This window comes from Miniopterus schreibersii (genome assembly GCF_964146895.1).
Source record: "Miniopterus schreibersii genome assembly, chromosome: 13".
In the NCBI taxonomy this organism is placed as follows: Eukaryota; Metazoa; Chordata; class Mammalia; order Chiroptera; family Miniopteridae; genus Miniopterus; species Miniopterus schreibersii.
In genome coordinates this window covers 22,122,928-22,141,549 of record NC_138113.1, presented here as the reverse complement: position 1 = coordinate 22,141,549, position 18,622 = coordinate 22,122,928, and the positions used below count along the sequence as shown (strand labels likewise).

General features: G+C 34.8%; 1 protein-coding gene across 2 annotated transcripts in view; it reads right to left on the bottom strand.

Annotated features, from left to right (window-relative positions):
• PPM1B (protein phosphatase, Mg2+/Mn2+ dependent 1B) overlaps window positions 1-18,622 on the bottom strand; it is a 51,824-nt gene that overhangs the window by 9,838 nt on the left and 23,364 nt on the right. For both annotated transcript variants that reach the window (XM_081156758.1, XM_081156757.1), the window contains exons 2-5: window positions 12,585-13,444; window positions 8,598-8,715; window positions 4,187-4,298; window positions 3,540-3,597 (exon numbers count right to left, since the gene is read on the bottom strand). In XM_081156758.1, coding sequence (XP_081012884.1) covers window positions 3,540-3,597; window positions 4,187-4,298; window positions 8,598-8,715; window positions 12,585-13,430 — 1,134 coding nt within the window. In that variant the 5' untranslated portion in view covers window positions 13,431-13,444. The remainder of the gene's footprint in view (window positions 1-3,539; window positions 3,598-4,186; window positions 4,299-8,597; window positions 8,716-12,584; window positions 13,445-18,622) is intronic.

The following is an 18,622-nucleotide window of genomic DNA, read 5'->3' as shown; positions in this document are numbered from 1 at the left end:
TTGGTGCATGGGCTGATGTTCTGACCTCTGAGCTTCACCAGCCAGGGCTGAATATATTTTAATGACTTAATTTCTTACTTATATTCAACTCAGCTTTTGGAAATATTTATTTCTTAAATACCAAAAGGTTTTTTTGAATATAAGAAAAATGAACGAACCCTGTATTTCTAATGGTACTCCATATAGGCATTTACAGCAGAACAATTCTCTCTCTGATATAAAGTAGGAATTTTAGGAATCTAAATAAATCTGATTCACTCTGACTAGCATTCTTTTTTTCAAATTATTTAAAAAAGCTTAATTTTTATAATACCTCCCAACTGATATCCCCTTTGACTTTCTACCACGCTTTAGTCTTTCCTATTCTGCAAGTTAACTACTGGTTCCTGACAGTAGTTAGGATTTTTCTGGTCCTGTAGGCAAAAACAATTGCCTACAGGACCAGAAAAATCGCTGCTTTAACCTAATACAGCACATACTTTCTGGTAACATCTTCCACATGGCACAGATCTAAGTACGTTTATGGAGCATATCTTGTGCTTAATTCACTGCTATCGCAGGTCAAGAGCTAAAAATTTAATTAAACATCTATAATTCCTTCGTTTTTTGTTTCTTTTTTATTTTTTAGTATATTCCTGCTACTTGCGATTATGATTCAACATTTTTGTAAGGTCATGATTACTATGAAAAAAAAAGTAGTGTTTTCCAAAATAAGATTCTGGGCTAGAAGTTAATTTTTATAGTAAAGAGGGAATTTTCTAATCCATAGATCTATCTACTAATAATGAAATTATACTTATCTGAGTTCTGCAATTATTTCACAACTACTTAACAGCATCTCTTTAACCCAGAGATTTCCAACCAGTGTGCCGCAGAATTTTTAAAACATGCAACACCTGACTATTTAGTCAGGGGCACTGACCTCTTTTCCCTTAGATTGTCAAATAAAAAAATGACAACAGCCAACACAACCATAGCATCCAGCGTGAATGAATCAAAATCATACTTTTTGTCTGTCAGATAGGCTGCAGAATTTTAGTGATTAGTTTATGTATGCTATGAGATGAAAAAGGCTGAAAATTGCTGCTTCAACCTAATACTGCACATGTTTCTAAGAGATTAAAATACTAGATATTCATTTGAGCCTATGATTCTTATGAAACTTATGATGGCTCCTCAATCTAAAATATAAAGTTCAAAAGTCCTTTCCAAGTCTCTTCAAAATACTTCTGATATCCTAAATTCTTCTTATTATTTTTTTACTACAGCAGTTCTCTATTCCCCTCAATAATCATGTCATTTCTTTCAAACACAGTTTATACTCTGTCCTTGGCTCCCCATCCACTTCAACTATCCTCCTCTTCATTTCATTTCTGCCATTCAAATCATTCTTTATTTAACCCTATCTTTTCTCTGAAAATACGATTTTCCCAGCCATCATTCTACAATTCACATTGCAATCACACTAGATTTTGTCACTTCTTTTTCTTTACTAAACGATGTGAAACATTTTTATTATTTAACTTGTGTGTTTATATCTATATTGCAAGCTACATTTAGAGTAAGGATGGGACCATGCCTTATGTTTTGTAGTCTCCTCAGTACATGGTAAACTTGTCGGAGTTTGCTGATATTAATAGAAAACTTATATCTAAAGGTAACTATACAGCTCCTTAATTTATATAGTCATATAATAATCATACTTAGGGTAAGTTTTATATTCTGAGCACATCCCCTCAGCCTTCATGGTTATATTATCTATTTATACTCACTGTCTGTATTTTCTACTTTTTAAAAAGTTAAAAAGTCATCCTCAGTATATGTTAAACAGAAACTTAGGGTTCTAAAACAGTTAAAAAATCTTGTGTGGAGAAAAAGCAGCCAACTTTCTGAGGGACCAAGAAATTCAGCAAGGTATAATGAAATAATTTTTTTTAAAATGTATCTTTATTGATTTCATAGAGAGGAAAGGAAAGGGAGAGAGAGAGAGAAACATCAATGATGAGAGTCATTGATTGGCTGCCTCCTGCACGCCCCCGACTGGGGATCGAGCCCGCAACTTGGGCACGTGCCCTGACCGGGAATCGAACACCAATCGCCTGGATCCTGGGGTCGACGCTCAACCACTGAGCCATGCCCGGCCAGGCTGAAATAATTTTTTTAAGATTACACATTGGGGTTGCATTTCAAATACATGAGGAAACAAGAGTACTTATATGAACTAGTAAATGGGCTGTTAACTAAATTTTGAGGGTTCACTTCTTCTAACCATGGTGGTGGGTGCTATGCGGAATCTATAATCTAGCTGAAGAGGTTAAGACTCTTCACTCCACCTCCCAATTACCACCATTTTTTTAGTTATGTCAACAGCCTATCCTCAACTGTCTGATTTAGAATTCTCTAAATATATCACATGACATATCTTTATTTTTATTTTTAAACTAATTTTCACAGCTTTAGACATAATTCTTATTATTTTGAGGTAACTACCACAAAAAACTCAGAATCACTGCTCTAGACCAAGACATAAATTCTGTTATTATTAATATACAGTTTCACTTATGTTCAACCCACTAAAATGTATTGATTGTAAAATTTTCCTTGACAAGACACTTTTATTGTTAAGAAAATATATGATACTGCTGTGCAATAATGAATCCTGGAAAACATTGCAACTGAAATGATACATAATTTCTACAATGGCTGATGTCCCTCTCTCAAGACCTGCCAAGAGGAGCTGGAGACTTGGAAGGTAAGTCTGTTTCTTCTCAACTTTCATGACTAAGTTTGGTTCTCCTAAATCTTTGAAGCAGACATGTTAAAAATTAAGTTATTCATTTTTATATGTCCAGAAACTAAAAAATCCTGTTAGAAAACACTTACTTGAATTACTGACTTTGAAATTTAGGGCAATTAAAAAAAAACAAAAAAACCCCACTAGTCCTAAAGTTAAAAAAAACTACAGAACTACAGAGAAGCAGCTGATAGTTTACCAGTATTACTAAGAAAGGTAAAAGGGATAAAGAGATTTGCTCTGGTGAGGCATAGCAGGGTACAACAAAAATGGTTATCTCACTTCAACACAGAAACCCACAGCACAAAAAGATTAGAAAGGAATGATCCTCAGGAATTCAAATAGGCACACAAGGGGCATTATAAGGTCTGGTCATTAAAATAACATTCATTATCACTAACTTCCAGTGATGGTAGAAGCCTGCTGAAGGAGAAATTGAGACATTTAAAAGCACATTCTTTGCCTCAAAATTAAGATTTGAGGGAGAAGGAGAAGAAAAGGCAGACATACAGGGAGAAAGTGAGTACAGCCCAAACAAAACCCATTAAGTGAAAACAAACCTATCTACAATACAGAACTTTACCTCTACCTCCATTTCAACACATTTCCTTAAACTTTAACTGACTCTTTAAAATGAAAAGGAGTAATAATTTATTATAGATTTCATTATGTGAATATACTCATATCTAGTAAAATTTATATTACAAAATTACTTTAAATGTTTAAGAAATAAAATAAAGCTTACCCCATCACTTTCTCTATGTGGATTCAGTCTACTATAAACAGCTTCAATAACATTGCGCCTAAAAAAAAATAATGCTTTAGTTTTATTAAATTACAATTAAGCTTCTGAGTATTTAAAATAATAAGTCATCTTGACTACGTGACACAAAAATTGGCACACAAAATACTTGCTAAGAACAGTTTCTACATCTCACTCAGAATTTGATCCTGCGCAATACATGTGTTCTCACCCTTAGAGCATGATAAATAATTTCTTTTAAAAATTTCTTTTGCCCGGCTGGGCATGGCTCAGCGGTTGAGCATTGACCCTAGGATACAGGAGATCATGGTTCAATTCCCGGTCAGGGCACATGCCCGGGTTGCAGGCTCGATCCCCAGTTGGAGGCTTGCAGGAGGCAGCCGATCAATGACTCTCTCTCATTATTGATGTTTCTATCTCTCTCTCTCTCTATACCTTCCTCTATCTGAAATCAATAAAGATATATTTTTTAAAAAAATAGTTATTTTGGATAAAATTTTAAGAGTTCTTCTCTAGTGTAAGAACCATCAACCCATTTCATCCTTAGATAACTGATGCACTTCTTACCCAAAATTATTTAATTTTTAATTATAAACAAACACAAAATTAGTTCTTTTTATTCTACTTACTTGCCAGCAAGACCTCCCCCAGGAGGCAAATTTGGAATATTTTCTGCAGACAAGATGCGCATGACATGGGCAAGATCAGGCATTCCTTCCTCACCAGACTTCTCCATAATTTCTGTAGATTTTAAAAAAAAGTTCCTAAATTAATGTGATAACTCAGTATTCACATAAAAGTGAAATGAGGTACTATTTGGTAGTACCTATGCTAAAACATAAAAAGCAAACATTACCTGCTATCATACAAAAACAAAAATAGGTAATATAAAAAGTTACTAGTATATATATATGCTCAATTCCAGCATTATTCATAAAAGCAAACTATGGAACAAATTAAGTGTTCAACAATAAAGGAAAAACTTTAGCATAGCCAGCCACTAGTGAAATGCTTTACAATCACTAAAAATTATACCAGTGAACACAGTACAGCTACATGGAAAAACACTTTTGATCTAATTTTACACAAAAATAATATAAAATTATTAATACTATAATTACAGAAAAATCAAAGCAATGAATGAATAAAAATTATAAGAAGAAAAACTAAAAATTGTCTTATAGGCCTTTTGACACCTAAATAGTTATGTCCACAACAATTTATTTAAAATAAAGAAGGAGCCCTGGCGGGTGTGGCTCAGTTGGTTGGGCGTCGTCCCATGCACTGAAAGGCTGCTGATTCAATTCTTGGTCAGGGCACAAGCCCAGGCTGCAGGAGGCAGCTGATTGACGTTTTGCTCTCATATCGATGTTTCTCTCTCCCCCCCTCTCCCTTCCTCTCAGTCTAAAAATCAATAATAAATGAATGAATACATAAATAAATAAAAAATAAAGGAGAATTACAGAACCTGCTAATGCTTAGAATAAAATTAAATATTTATATGTTCCATTTATATTTATAAAAAGCAGATTTTTAAAATATACACTCCATCAAGAAATCTGCCCCACCCAATCTGCAAAAGAATATAGTTTTCCTATGGTAATTACACATTTGAAGATTCTCAGCAATTACTATAGCTAGTATATCCAAAATACGATTCATAATAGGCCAAATTCAACAAGCCTATCACATCATAATCATTATCATTCAAATGTATTTACTAATTTTTTAATAAGTCAAGCCATAAACGTGTTGGGAGAAAATATAGGTCAATATGTAATCTTGAACTGAGGAAAACTTTTAAGAATGGCGTCAAGGCAAAAAAATAAAATTGATACAACTTCATAAAATGCAAGCACATATAGAGCCCTGGCAAGGTAGATTAGTTGGTTAGTGTCGTCCTGATATGTCAAGATGGCAGGTTAGACCCCTGGTCAGGGAAAGTATAAGCAGCAACCAATGAATGTATAAATAAGTGGAACAAATTGATGTTTCTCTCTTTCTCCCCTTCTTCCTTTCTCTAAAATCAATAAATAAAAACTGAAGAAGAAAAAAATTCAGCACATATAAAATCAAAATGTACTATTAACTTGGGGATCCTGTCATTATCTCTAATGCATTCTCAAGTTATCATGGTAACCACTAACTAAATTTTTAAAGATTGTAAAAAAATTGACTTTTAGAGAGGAAGGGAGAGAGGGAGAAAAAGAAACATCAATGTGAGAGCAAACCATCAACTGGCTGTCTCTTGCATGCCCCTGACTGGGGATCAAGCCCACAATCTGGGCATGTGCCCTGACTGGGAATGGAACAGGCAACCCTTCAGTGCCAAGAGATGATGCCAACCAACTGAGCCACACCAACCAGGGCTAACTGAATTTTTAAAAGAATGTACAATTGCCCTAGCTGGTTTTTCTCAGTGGTTAAAGCATTAGCCCACACACTGAAGGGTCCTAAGTTCGATTCTGGCCAAGGGCACGTAGGCACCAATGTTTCCCTCTCTCCCCCTCCCTCCCTCTTCCACCCTCTGAAAAGCAATGGGAAAAAATCCTTGGGTGAGGATTAAAAAAAAAGAATGTACAACTAATAAGCAAATGCAGGAATGAACTAGAAAACAAATGCTGATTAACCCAAAAGGCAAGAAAGGAGATAAAAGAAACAGATGGAATATATGAAATAAGATGGCAGATTTAAACACCAATATTTTAGCAATTAAAGATAAAGCTTCTCCCCTTCCTTTTTCCTGAATAATAATGGATTTTTAGCTCAAAAAGTGTTATATAAGGCCAAGCAAGGTAAGTCTTACAGGGGTGGAGGGGGCAGTGGTGACAGGAGCAGGTCCAACATGGGCTATCCAAGCCTGAGCACAATAGGCAAAGCTTTAGCACTGCTGAGGGTGCAACCAGGAATGAGGTTCAAAGCCAATGTGGAGTAAGAAAGGCATCTACACAAGGCTTAGCTGTGACCGATTTATTTGATTCATGGTAGGAGTCAGGTTTTTCACTGTAGAAGGGAGTTACAAGTATGAAAAGAGAAAACTAGAATGAACTCTGTAGTATTGTATAGGAGCTGGAGTTATTGGTGGGATAGACAGACAGATGAGGGATGGAGGGAAGGGGGGGAAGGAAAGAAGGAAGGGAAAAAGGAAGTTAAGAGAAATATAGACATAAGTATGAGTGTGTAGCTCTATTCTTTGACAGGGTATAGGAACAGAAACACCTCAATTGCACAGTTAATGCACAAATCCCAATTCCTAAAGAAAAAGAAAATTTAAAAAAAAGAGGTCATTGGAAAAGTGGCTCATTTAAGGGTTGGTGCAGGGAAATACAAGATAAGCCTGGAATATGCCAGAATGTAAGAAGCTGCTCAAAGAATTACAGCGACAGGCCAAAAAGAGTTTGAAGAAGCTATTACTACTGGCCAAATCTAGGACAATACAAGCATCAAAATAACAATAGTAACAGATTATAACACAATGAATAAAACAGAATCTGAGTTCATGCTCATATAAGTTGAAAAAAAAAAATCACCATTTGGCTATTACTCTAGTAGCAACTGACTGAGGCAAGAATCACCAATGGACACTAAAAACATACATGAAAATTTGAGGAGAAACAGGTAATTAACATAACCTGAAGTATCTCCCTATTAAATACTTATTAATAAGCATAACATATTTATGAATTAACTTTTCAATGGAGGAACCTGAAAGACAACATCTCAAGCAAGTGATGAAAGTTAAGATTACCACATCATGATGCATGAAGAACCTAGCATCACTTCTATAGTATTTCTGTCTAAATATAACCTAAATTTTATCAAGAGGAAACACCAGCCAACCCAAACTGAAGGACATTCCACAAAGTAACTAACCTGTACAAACACAATGCAACTTTTTCACACAAAGGGAGACTAAAGAGGCACAACAGAAAAATCAGCCATGCTCTGGACTAGATCTAATAAAAAGTATCACTGGGACAACTAGGGGAATTTTTTTTTTTTTAAATCCTCATCCGAGTATATTTTTTTCCATTGCTTTTTAGAGGGAGTGGAAGGGAGAAACATCAGTGTGAAACAGACACATTAATTGGTTGCCTCCCATGCATGCCCTGACCAAGGCCAGGGATCAAGCCTACAACTGAGGTACGTGCCCTTGGGTGGAATCGAACCCAGGACCCTCAGTCCACCGGCTGATGCTCTAACCACTGAGACAAACTGGCTGGGGCCAACTAGGGAAATTTTAATGGGAATCTATGGATTGGATGGTAATATAGTATCAATGTTAACTTCCTAATTGTGATGGATGTACTAGAGTTATGTACAGACTGTCCTTTTTTGTATTATGGGGTAGAGGGATAATAACATATCTGCAATTACTCTCAATTGGTTCAGAAAATAATCTTTCAGAAAATGAAACCAATTAGGGGAGAGAGGGAGAGGGAGAGGTAGAGAGAGAATGAGAGTGTATGTGATAGAAAGTAGAGAGATGAGTAAAATGAGGTATAATGTAAACAAATGGGTAATCTAGGTAAAAGGTACTACATGTACATGGGAGCTCTCTATAATATTTTTGCAACTTTTCTGTAAGATCAAAATTACTGCAAAATAAAAAGTTAAAAAATAAAATCAATCATCTTTCACAACATCTGTTAATTCTTTCAGTATGATGAAAACATAGTAATGAATTCCTATAATTAACTTGGGAAGAATTAGTGTTGGTGGAATTATAGCACGTGGTGTTCATAACCTGAGGCAAATTTTACTGGATTCTTCACTTACTATCAAAAAATGTAATCAGGGAAAGAAAAATAAAAGTAAACTTTAACAGACTGTTTTTCAAATTATGTTTCTCTTTGGCGGTAGGAAGACATATTTGTTTGCTGTATGCCAATAAATCCCCACACATTGGTCCAAGATGTGATAATAAATCTTAGACAGATGGAAATTTAAAAAAACCCCAAAACTACTACTTGATAAACAAGGAAGAATACTTTTCCTTTCCTTCTGAATTAAAAACAAGCAAAAAAGCATCTTTCTTACCTTCAATCCGTGATTCCAAGTACTTATCCAACTCTGAATCTTTTCTCACTGCTTCATCTGAGACCTTGGGGGCATTTGAAAAGCAAACTAGTACAATACTCATGTTATCGCGACTTCCCTGTATATTAAAGAAAGAACAAGAAACAATTATATTTTTATAGTCTACCAATTTTCTATTTACTTCAAAACAGTTAATTAAGCAATTAGTTTATTTAATCATCCAGAATGTACACATTCATTTTTAGTCCAAAGAACTCTTTGAAACCCTTGTGTGTATTTTTTCTATTCACCACTCTAAAAAAACTAAGTCAATGGAGACAGTAGGCTATTTTAGTTTGATAGCGGGGTTTGTCAACCCAAGTGAAAAAAAAAAAAAAGGCAAGGCCACACCCATCTAATCTTTTCAGTTATTATGACATGAATCTAGGCAGGCATTGTTTGGTTCAGACTTGCACCTTTTCAGAACCCACATGACACAGCTGAAAATATAGGGAGGCCTTGAAACAAACTTCTGCCACCACGTCCTAAAAATCAATGGAGTCAAGTTTGAAGGCAGGAGACGTCAGGACTTAAGACTTCAAAAAGAGTCAACTCCCTCCATATACTCTTATGCTTTAGTAGGAAGAACCATCCTAAGTATATTACCAGATTCTCAGTATCTGTGGGAATGGGGAGGGAAGATCAGGGTTTCCAGAACAGCACAAACTACTTTCACTCCTTAATGAAACCCATCAAAACGTTCATAATGATTAATATTAGAAATACTGCATTGGCTGTATTAATACACACACACTCACTTACACTATGATTTCAAATAGAAAAAAGTCAATTTTCACAAGAATCAGGCTTTACTATATAAGTTCAGCTCAGGCAAAAATTTTATACCATAGATATTCAAATTCAAGATTCATCTGAATACTAATGATTTTTAAAGCAATTTTATGAATAAGCAGAATATCTCATATTTTTTGAAATCCCAGTTTCTTCTAACCATTTTCTATTTTATCAAACCATTTTCTATTTTAATAACAATAGTATGAGCACTGCTCAGCTATTCCTTAATCTACCCATCTATATATATATGTATGTATGTATATATAAAATTTCCATTAGATTTTTATATCCTATCCTATCAGTTGGAAAATTAACTGAGTTTCAAGAAGTTTAAATATAGCCTAAGACAGTTAAAGGAAGTAATTTACATTTACACCTCAGCATGTGATTTCAATGCTGCTGCTTCTATTTCTACGTGATGACTTTCCTCTAAACACAAAGTATAAACATATTCCAGTGATTTTTATACAGCACTTGAAAAATACTCTTCCCTTTTTGGTTTTATGCAAATCATCCTTGCATAATCAGTTAATTTTTCGACTAACAGGATGTATGCATTCATCCTACATTTATAGCTTCATACTGTAAAATGGCAGCCCTGAAAAATGATTATCAAAAACAATACTAATGCTACATACCTTTTATGGTTGTGAAAATTAAGTGAGTTTTTAAAAGTGTAAAGCACTTGGCTTTTGGCTCATAAAAAGCAATTTACTGATACCATTGTACTTACGATGATTATCACAATTTCCCTAGATTTCATGAAATCCAGGGAGATTGTGATAATCATCGTAAGCACAATAGTATGAGTGCTTGTAAACTATTAGGATATAAGTGTACAAGTGTTAGAAGTGCTAGAAAATATTAACTCTTCAATCTTTCAAACTAAATTCAAAGCAATCATATTCTATTTTAATCATATTGTTTTATAATATTGCTAACCCTTGGTTTTACAATACAAACAAGTGGAGTGATGAAATTATATAGTTAGAAAAATAGGAATGGTTAAGAGGTTTACTTAACTCCGTAAGTAAGACGGAGTGGTTCATAAACCTGTATGTTTCAACACAAAACAGCTAGCTAAACTTCTCAAAACTGATTTCAATTTGAATGCAGCTTCATTCAAAGGAACTATGATGAATCACATATTCCAATCTCTTGTCCCTATTACTATCATTTATGATTTCTGAGATTCTAGAACTCTGTCTAGAACCTTTTAACCACTTTAACCTAAAAGCTATCAAGTGAAATATGTCTGCATAATCATTTAAACCCCACATTCAGAAGGGTGGGGTCAAAATTCCTGAAAACTAGCATCCTTTCAATGGAAGGGAGAGTGTCGTTTACCTAAAATACAAAATTCTTTCCTTCAAGTACAGATCCATTCTTGGTTATTCTCTCAAAACTACATGTCATTCATTCAACAGAATGCTGTGCAATCATGAAAAATGACTTAGACCAATATTTATAAACATGGAGATCTCTCTACAATATACTGTTAAATGGAAAAGTAGATTGTAAAAGAACAAGTATAATGAGCTCATTTTTATAAAAATATACACACTCACAGGCAGGCAAAAAAGAACGGAAAGACATATACCACAAGAATACAATGAACCAACTTTGGTGGGTAGCAAAATTCTGTGTTTCTTTATATATTCTGTATTATGTTGATTTTTTTTTTTTTTTTTTAGTAACAAGCATACACTATTTTTATAATTGAGGAAAATGCTATTTTCATTTGCTAGTCAGGCAAAAAACATATGTTTGCTTTTGTCTCAAAAAGCTGCCCAAGGAGGAAGATTTTTAGAGCCACTTACTATTCAGTCACTGACAACTATGGATACTCTACACTTAACTCATGCAGAGCAATAAAAAAGATACCATGTGCTTTAAAAGAAAAAAAAAAAATCAGAAGAGTTAGAGGTACCATCATTAAAATCCTTTCAGAAAAAAGCTGCGAATAGAAATACCAGCCCATAATTTTTTTCTTTTTGAAGTTGACCCTTCCCTTTCTATGGAAAAGTAGTAGATACTTCACCAAAACCTGGGCATTTTCATAAACTCAGAGATCCTTCTTGAGAAACTTTTTGGCTATGCCTATACCTTCTACGGCAACTTACATAGTAGGGAAGGAAATAGGACGGTTGTAATCTAGACAGAATAAATAAGTCAGCACCTTTATTTTATATAACTGAAAATTTAGTTTTGCCTTAATATCTTTTTAATCAGTCATAGAACACTTGCATATTCAGGCACTGACCAAATGATTAAAATTTCAATTGATTATGATATAGACACTGTTAAAAATCCACTGGGAACTACTGAATATTTTAAAGACATCCAAGGGAATTACTAATTATCTGAATTTCTTTTTCCTATTATTGTATCAAGTTAAGATTCACAGAATTTTACAAATCTAAATCTAAATCCACAGGAATTCTTCACAGGACTACATTTTCTATTAGCATTTGTTTATTTTTTAATCAGTGATAAGAATATCTATGTATATGAAAAGAATTTTGATATCATCTACAAAAGCCATTAACCACGTCACAGAGTACTTACATAAAGTCGCATGTAAACTCCTTTTAGATTTTATTGCTAGGAAAAAGTTTCTTTTACTAGACAATAAAAAATATACAACTTATACTTTTACTTGTTTTGATCTTATCTGCTAGGAGGCTCAAAACTAAATTACAAAACTTTACCTAGCCTAGGATTCTGGTGTATCTTCCAATATTTTATGTGGCTCTTGATCTTTTGTGTATCTAGTACAGAATTTAACTTATATACATAGTTTATCAAACTGTTCATAATTAGGCTTAAGGCAGCTATTGCCAATACTGAGAATTTGAATTCAAAAGTCACATTCTGTATAGATGCTCTGCCACAGCAACAAGCCATAAAGTACTTCAATGACAACAAATACCACAGAAATTTATTCAACTTAACTTTCAAATTAGAAGGATGAGGCAAACAAGTATTGCAAAAAAATGGTTTCATTTCTGGTGAAGAAAATAATTTAAAAATATACAGGTCTTCCCTAATGAAAGTATTAAAAGTTTTGAAAATTTAAGTTTGTTTAATTTTACTTACCATGTCTTTCAAAATTAATAGGGTATTTTAATTATAACAAAAAGACTTACATACCTTATGTAAACAAGTGTCCACTACCCAATTGCACACATTTTCCAGGTCATCAGATACCTCAAGCCTAGATTTAACAAATTCACAGAGCTCCTCATTACTCATAACATCCCAGATCCCATCACAAGCCAAGATGATAAATTCATCCTCTTCTGCTCTTAAAAGTTCATAAACCTCAGGCTCTGGAGAAACTAGTTGTTCTGTTGGGCCCTTGCCATCAACACACTTGTAATCATAGTCTCCCAGAGCACGAGACACTGCTAATGAACCATTAACACGCTGTATCATTACGCTGCCTCCTGCATTTTGGATTCTCTCCTTCTCCCTTGGATTGCAAGGTTTGTGATCCTGGGTGGAAAAGCAGACTTGTCCATTCCTATACAGAACAGCGCGTGAATCACCACAGTTGATAAAGTAGACATGCTTCGGTGAAATCATAACTCCCACTGCAGTTGAACCGCTCCTGTCCAATCCATTTCTGAGGTCTGAAAAGTTACGCATGAATTCATCAATTTTCAAAAAGCCAGTTCTGATACCACTCTTGACATTTTCCACTGAAGGCTCAAGAGCCGATTCTGATTTTGCAGCTGCCTTGAATTCTTCATTATTAGTGATGTGTTCTAATAAATGTGTTGAGCAGTAATTTGCCACCCGGGATCCAGCATGACCATCATAAACTGCAAAAAATGACCAGTCTTCCAAGCCGTGAGGAATACCTACAACAGCTGTATGTGCGTCTTCCATTTCCACTCTCCATCCTTGCATGCTGCTCAGGCCATAACGTAAACCATTCCCAGCACCATGAGCATTATGTTTCTCAGTTTTGGGTTTATCCAAAAACGCACCCATGTTTAGTAATGAATCTGAAAGAAAAAATATTATAGGTGTTATATGCTTAAATCTGATAGAGAATTCATCTATAATATCCCATCTATTCTCTAGTAACTCCTATCCAAGTATATTTTTCAGATCTATCTGAATTTACTAAACAGAAAGGGGGAAAACAACATTTCCCTCCACATCCTTTTTCTAGAACAATGGTTTCTCAATCTTAGCACATTATAATCATTAGACCAATTAAATCAGTATCTCTGGGGGTAGGACCCAGATATCAATATATATTTTTAAAGCCCCTCTGGTGCTTCATATGTGCAGCAAGTTGAGAACCACTGTTCTAAGAGAAAGGAAAACCAAGAAACAAAACCTGGATAAGTTGTGTGTTTTTTTTAATTCAACTTATAAGCTAACTCTAGTGTTCAACACATAACACTAAATTCAAAATGGTGCAACATCTTGTTCAATAAAAAGTAATGCCAATATATTTTAGAAACACCTCCAAAAACAAATATTGTAATCAAGATTCCCACCCCCAGTGATCCTGAAGACAACTCCAAAATTCACTGAAGACATATAATCTCCATTCTACTGGAAAAGCCTCATTCTCTCAGAGAAAGACTTTGAGGGAGGTGAGGGTCCGGGAATGGGATCTGGGGTAATGGATGCCAACATGGTGTCCACCACACGAAGGTAATCCAGGAGTTAATACTACAAGAATGAAGCTGTGCTTCCCAGACGACAAGGCAGAGACTAGATTATGTATTTGGTTCTTGTGCTCTGTGTTTATTTCCCTTTGGATTTTCTCTATCTTTAATATAGTTTAAAAGTTTTTACCTTATCCCATATGTAAAATTAAGGGGAAAAAGTCTCATGCCCATGTTCTAGAGAGGACATTGAAAAGTAAACTGAATGTTCCCTGTCCCCAGAAGTCAGTATTGAGGGATAGTAGTAATAAGGAATAGTCTCCCAAAGGGGAGAAAAATTAGGACTTAAGCAAAAGAGCTGAGAATGAGAGGTCTGGCTACTCCTATCTGCTGGACCGGGTTTTTCTTTCTTTCTTTTTTTTTTAAAGAATAGTTTACTCACACATTATAGTCATAAAGTCATTTTATCTATTAACAGCTCATTTCACAGGATAATTCGTAAGATATGGCCATGAATTTTATCATATAAATTACAAAAACATCTATTAGAGGAGATTATTGGGACAAAGTGCCACATTTTATTGAATGATCTGGGTAAGCTTCATGCAACAGAAACTCCAGAAAACATACTATGTGTTTGAGTACACACATAGATCTAGACCTCAGAAGACTAAACCCAATGATCCCAAAAGAACCAAGAAACTTACAGTGCCTAGATGAATATTTTTCTGATAATAAATAAAAGCATACTAACTTGCACCCAAAACAACACATACAATAAACATATCAATTTAAGACAGAAACTGTAGGAAACAAGGAAAAGAATGCCAAAACACTGAGTGATTCCTGGCTTTACCAAGTATCTGTTTTCCTATTTAAAAAGCTATACAAAACAATATTGAGTATCTCTTCCTGTTCTGAAATTCTGTATTTTTAGAGTCTGATTAGTAAGTAAATGATCAACTGCTGCCAACAGCAATAAGATTATATATGACGTTGTAAGACCAAAATACTGTCTACAATGGATAGAACAAGTACCACAAGACAAATGTGTATTTTGTATGCAATGCCTGATTCATTGGGGGGGGGGGGGGGGCGGTTATGGATTTTAACCACATCTCTCAATTTCTGAATGAAAGTTAGGGAAGTTATGTAGGCTCATTGACCAAAGCTTCTAAAATGATAGGAACCATATACTATTTTCCAAATTAACGGGGGGGTGGGGGTGAGGCTCAAGTCAGGCATGTCCTCTTATATGAAAACTTAAAAATCTCTCCAATCAAAACAATTATTTATCATCTTTCTGAACTCCTGGAAGAAGTGTCTCTCACAGGTGAGGCAATTAATAAACTACATACTGCTTTATGACAAGCCTTATATTAAATGTTAATATTTATGCCACTCTAAATGTATATGCTTATGTCACATGGAACCAAGTTTCAATTTTAACCTTTTATTCAAACCAGTCTTCTTACTGAAACTTACCTTTAGGCAGAACTAAGCTTGCTTGTTACAGTTTTACTATCTACCCAATTCAGATTTTACTTTTGTTGTTTTTTAAAGGAAGGAGTGACTCCTTTATCGTATGGTTTATCTTTTGGGAAAGTTTAGTTTTACTTTATATGTAAAGGAACTCATTGCTTCTCCATGTTACTTGGGCACTGCGTGCCTTGAAGAATGACTGTTGACAAAATAAGGGGAAAACATTTCAGTAGAGAACACCTCTGACAGAACATAAATTCTAAAAATATAAATATATACATAATACTGCATGGATCTTTTATATACATTTTTTCCCTCAGAGGGAGTTCAAAACATTCATCAGATTCTCAAACAACTTTTTGGCAGCAAAACAGATGAAAAACAACAGCCATAAAGGCCAAGAATTATTTAGTTTTACCTGATCCAAGCTTATCTCTAAATGAGCTAAAACACTTAATGATTCATATAAAAGATTTCTAGTTGAAGATGGACTGAATACAAGCAATTGTTTCTCGTCTGTTCTGAAATCCCAACTAAACTACAATAAGGGACTTTACATTTTTACTTTTTTGAGAAAGGGAGGGAGGAAGGGGAGGAGGGAGGGAGGAAAAGGAGGGAGGGAGAGAGGGAGAGGGAGAGGGAGAGGGAGAGAGAGAGAGAAACATGGATGTGAGAAACAGCGATTGGCTGCCTGTTGTACATGCCCCAACCAGTGACCAGACCCGCAACCTAGGTATATGCCCTGACCAGGAATGGAACCCACAACCTTTCAGTGTACGGGATGACGCTCCAACCATTTTGAGTCACATTAGCCAGGGCAATAAGAGATTTTTTAAATCTATAAAGATAAAATTAACGGGATGAAACTGTGAAAGCTGGGGGGCAGAAGGACCAAGATCTCTGACTTAGTGGAATACTAACTTAAAAACGAAGCCAGCTGTGAGGAAAGAAAGAAGTAAATAAGTTAAAACTTCAGACTGCACCAAAAGGCACAGGTTTTGTTGGTACTTCTAAAAGTGGAGGTAAAACTGGAGCTAAAAACAAAAGGCTCTCTGGTTGAGAGCCTACTGAAGTAGTAGTTGGCTCCCCAGAATTCTCTCAGGTTCAGTGTAGCTTAATGAACGAATACCACTCCTTCACCCCTAAAGAGAGGTTTTAATTCTGGAGAAGGTAAATAGGATTTTTGGAACGGGAGAATACTAGGCAGGGATGAGGACTGGAAACTAGACTTGAAACATAAAAGTGAAAGTTTACATACTTATTGTTTGATATACCAGCCTTTTCCAGACACATGGTCCCTAAAAAGCCGACAATCAAATTTATATCCTCTAAACAAAAGATGAAAATCTTTTATTCTCTTTAGACTCTCACCAGCCCTACAGAAAAGATTTTAAAGGTACTAACACTGGAGGTTACTCAAAAAAATAGGTCAGCCAAATCAAAATTACTCTGCAGTGATCCTCAGAGCCAACAAATCACACAGTCACATAGCTTCCAACCAACTATTCAATGCCCACTTTAAAATATAAGCAGTCAATCTAAGGCCAAACAAAGAAGAATTTCCCTAATATAAGAGAGGGTCAAAACAAGCAGAAAAGGACAGCTTTGAAGAAAAAGGGAATAGGTTAGAAAAAGAAAACTGAAGAGAAGAGGGAAAGAAGGGAGAAAGCAAGCCCGCAACAAACTCCTTTCAGAAAGATAATATTTGGGGTTCATGAAACAACAGGATGTTATTAAAAGGAAAAATAGAACATTCAGAAAATCAAAAGAGGTCCTGTAAAGTAAAGACATAATCACAGAAGAGAAAGCTGGGAAAATAAAAGTTATAGGGAACTCCCAGAAATTAGAGCACAAGATGGAGATGGTAAAACAGGACAGGATCTGTCCGGGAGGTTCAAGAGCCAAAAAATAGAAATAAGAGAACACAGAAAACTGGAAAAAAATAAAATTTTTAAATAATTTAAGAAATTTTCAAACAAAAGGGCATACATTTCAAGATTGAAAGGGCCCACCCTGTGCCAAGCACAATGAATGAGAATAGACATTTACAAAGGCACATCATCAAAAAACTTGAGAACACTGGAGATGGATAAGAGCCTGTAAGTTTTCAGAGACAGAGGGAAAGGTTTCACACAAAAGCTTAAGAAACAATGACATGAGATAAAACGTGTGTGTGTGTGTGTGTGTGTGTGTGTAGAAGAGCATGATTTAGAGATAAACTCCAATGGAATCAGGAACGTAAGAGTTCGAAAAGGTTGGGTTCTAGAGAATCTTCTCCAAGAAGAGGAGCTTGTAGAATTATTTTGTTCTTTAAACTATGTTAATGTTTAATTTAAAAAGCTAAATTAAAGAAGCCTAAAGTAAAACAATAGAACACTACACGATAAGATTTAAGGAACTATATTTCATATTATAAACTAATCTCCCTAATACAAAGATCCTATAAATCAGTAAGAAAATGACCAAGGTGATAGAAAAATGGACCAGAAACACCCCCAACAAATGGGTCTTAAACTATGTCCAACCTCAAATTTAAAAGAGAAATGAAAATTAAGATTACATTGAGGTATCGATTTCATGTATCAGATTGGCAAAAATCAAAGGTTTGGTAATCATTTTCTCCAGATTATGCAGAAACACACACTGCTATCAGTAAAAGGAAATTTAATAATATTTACCAAAAATTGCAATTATACATATTCTTCAACCAAATTCTAAGAATTTACCTACAGGTTTACTCCTACTTATATACAAAATGATTATTTGCTGCAGCACTGTTAAGAAAAGTAAAATACATAAAACCATCTTAATATCACTCATTTGGGAACTGATTAATAGGATGAATCAAGATACATATTTAATGATAAAATATAATGCCCTACAATTTTTAAAAAAATATATACGTGTGTGTGATCATGCACATAGATATACATATTCATTTTCTAGAAGCAAACACAGAATTGGAACCTCTGAGGAAGAGAAGTCAAGAGGTTGGAAGACAAGAGTAACAGAAATGCTCTCCATTATATACCATGTTGTACCTTTTCCAGTTTAAACATACAATTGTAATAAAAATTA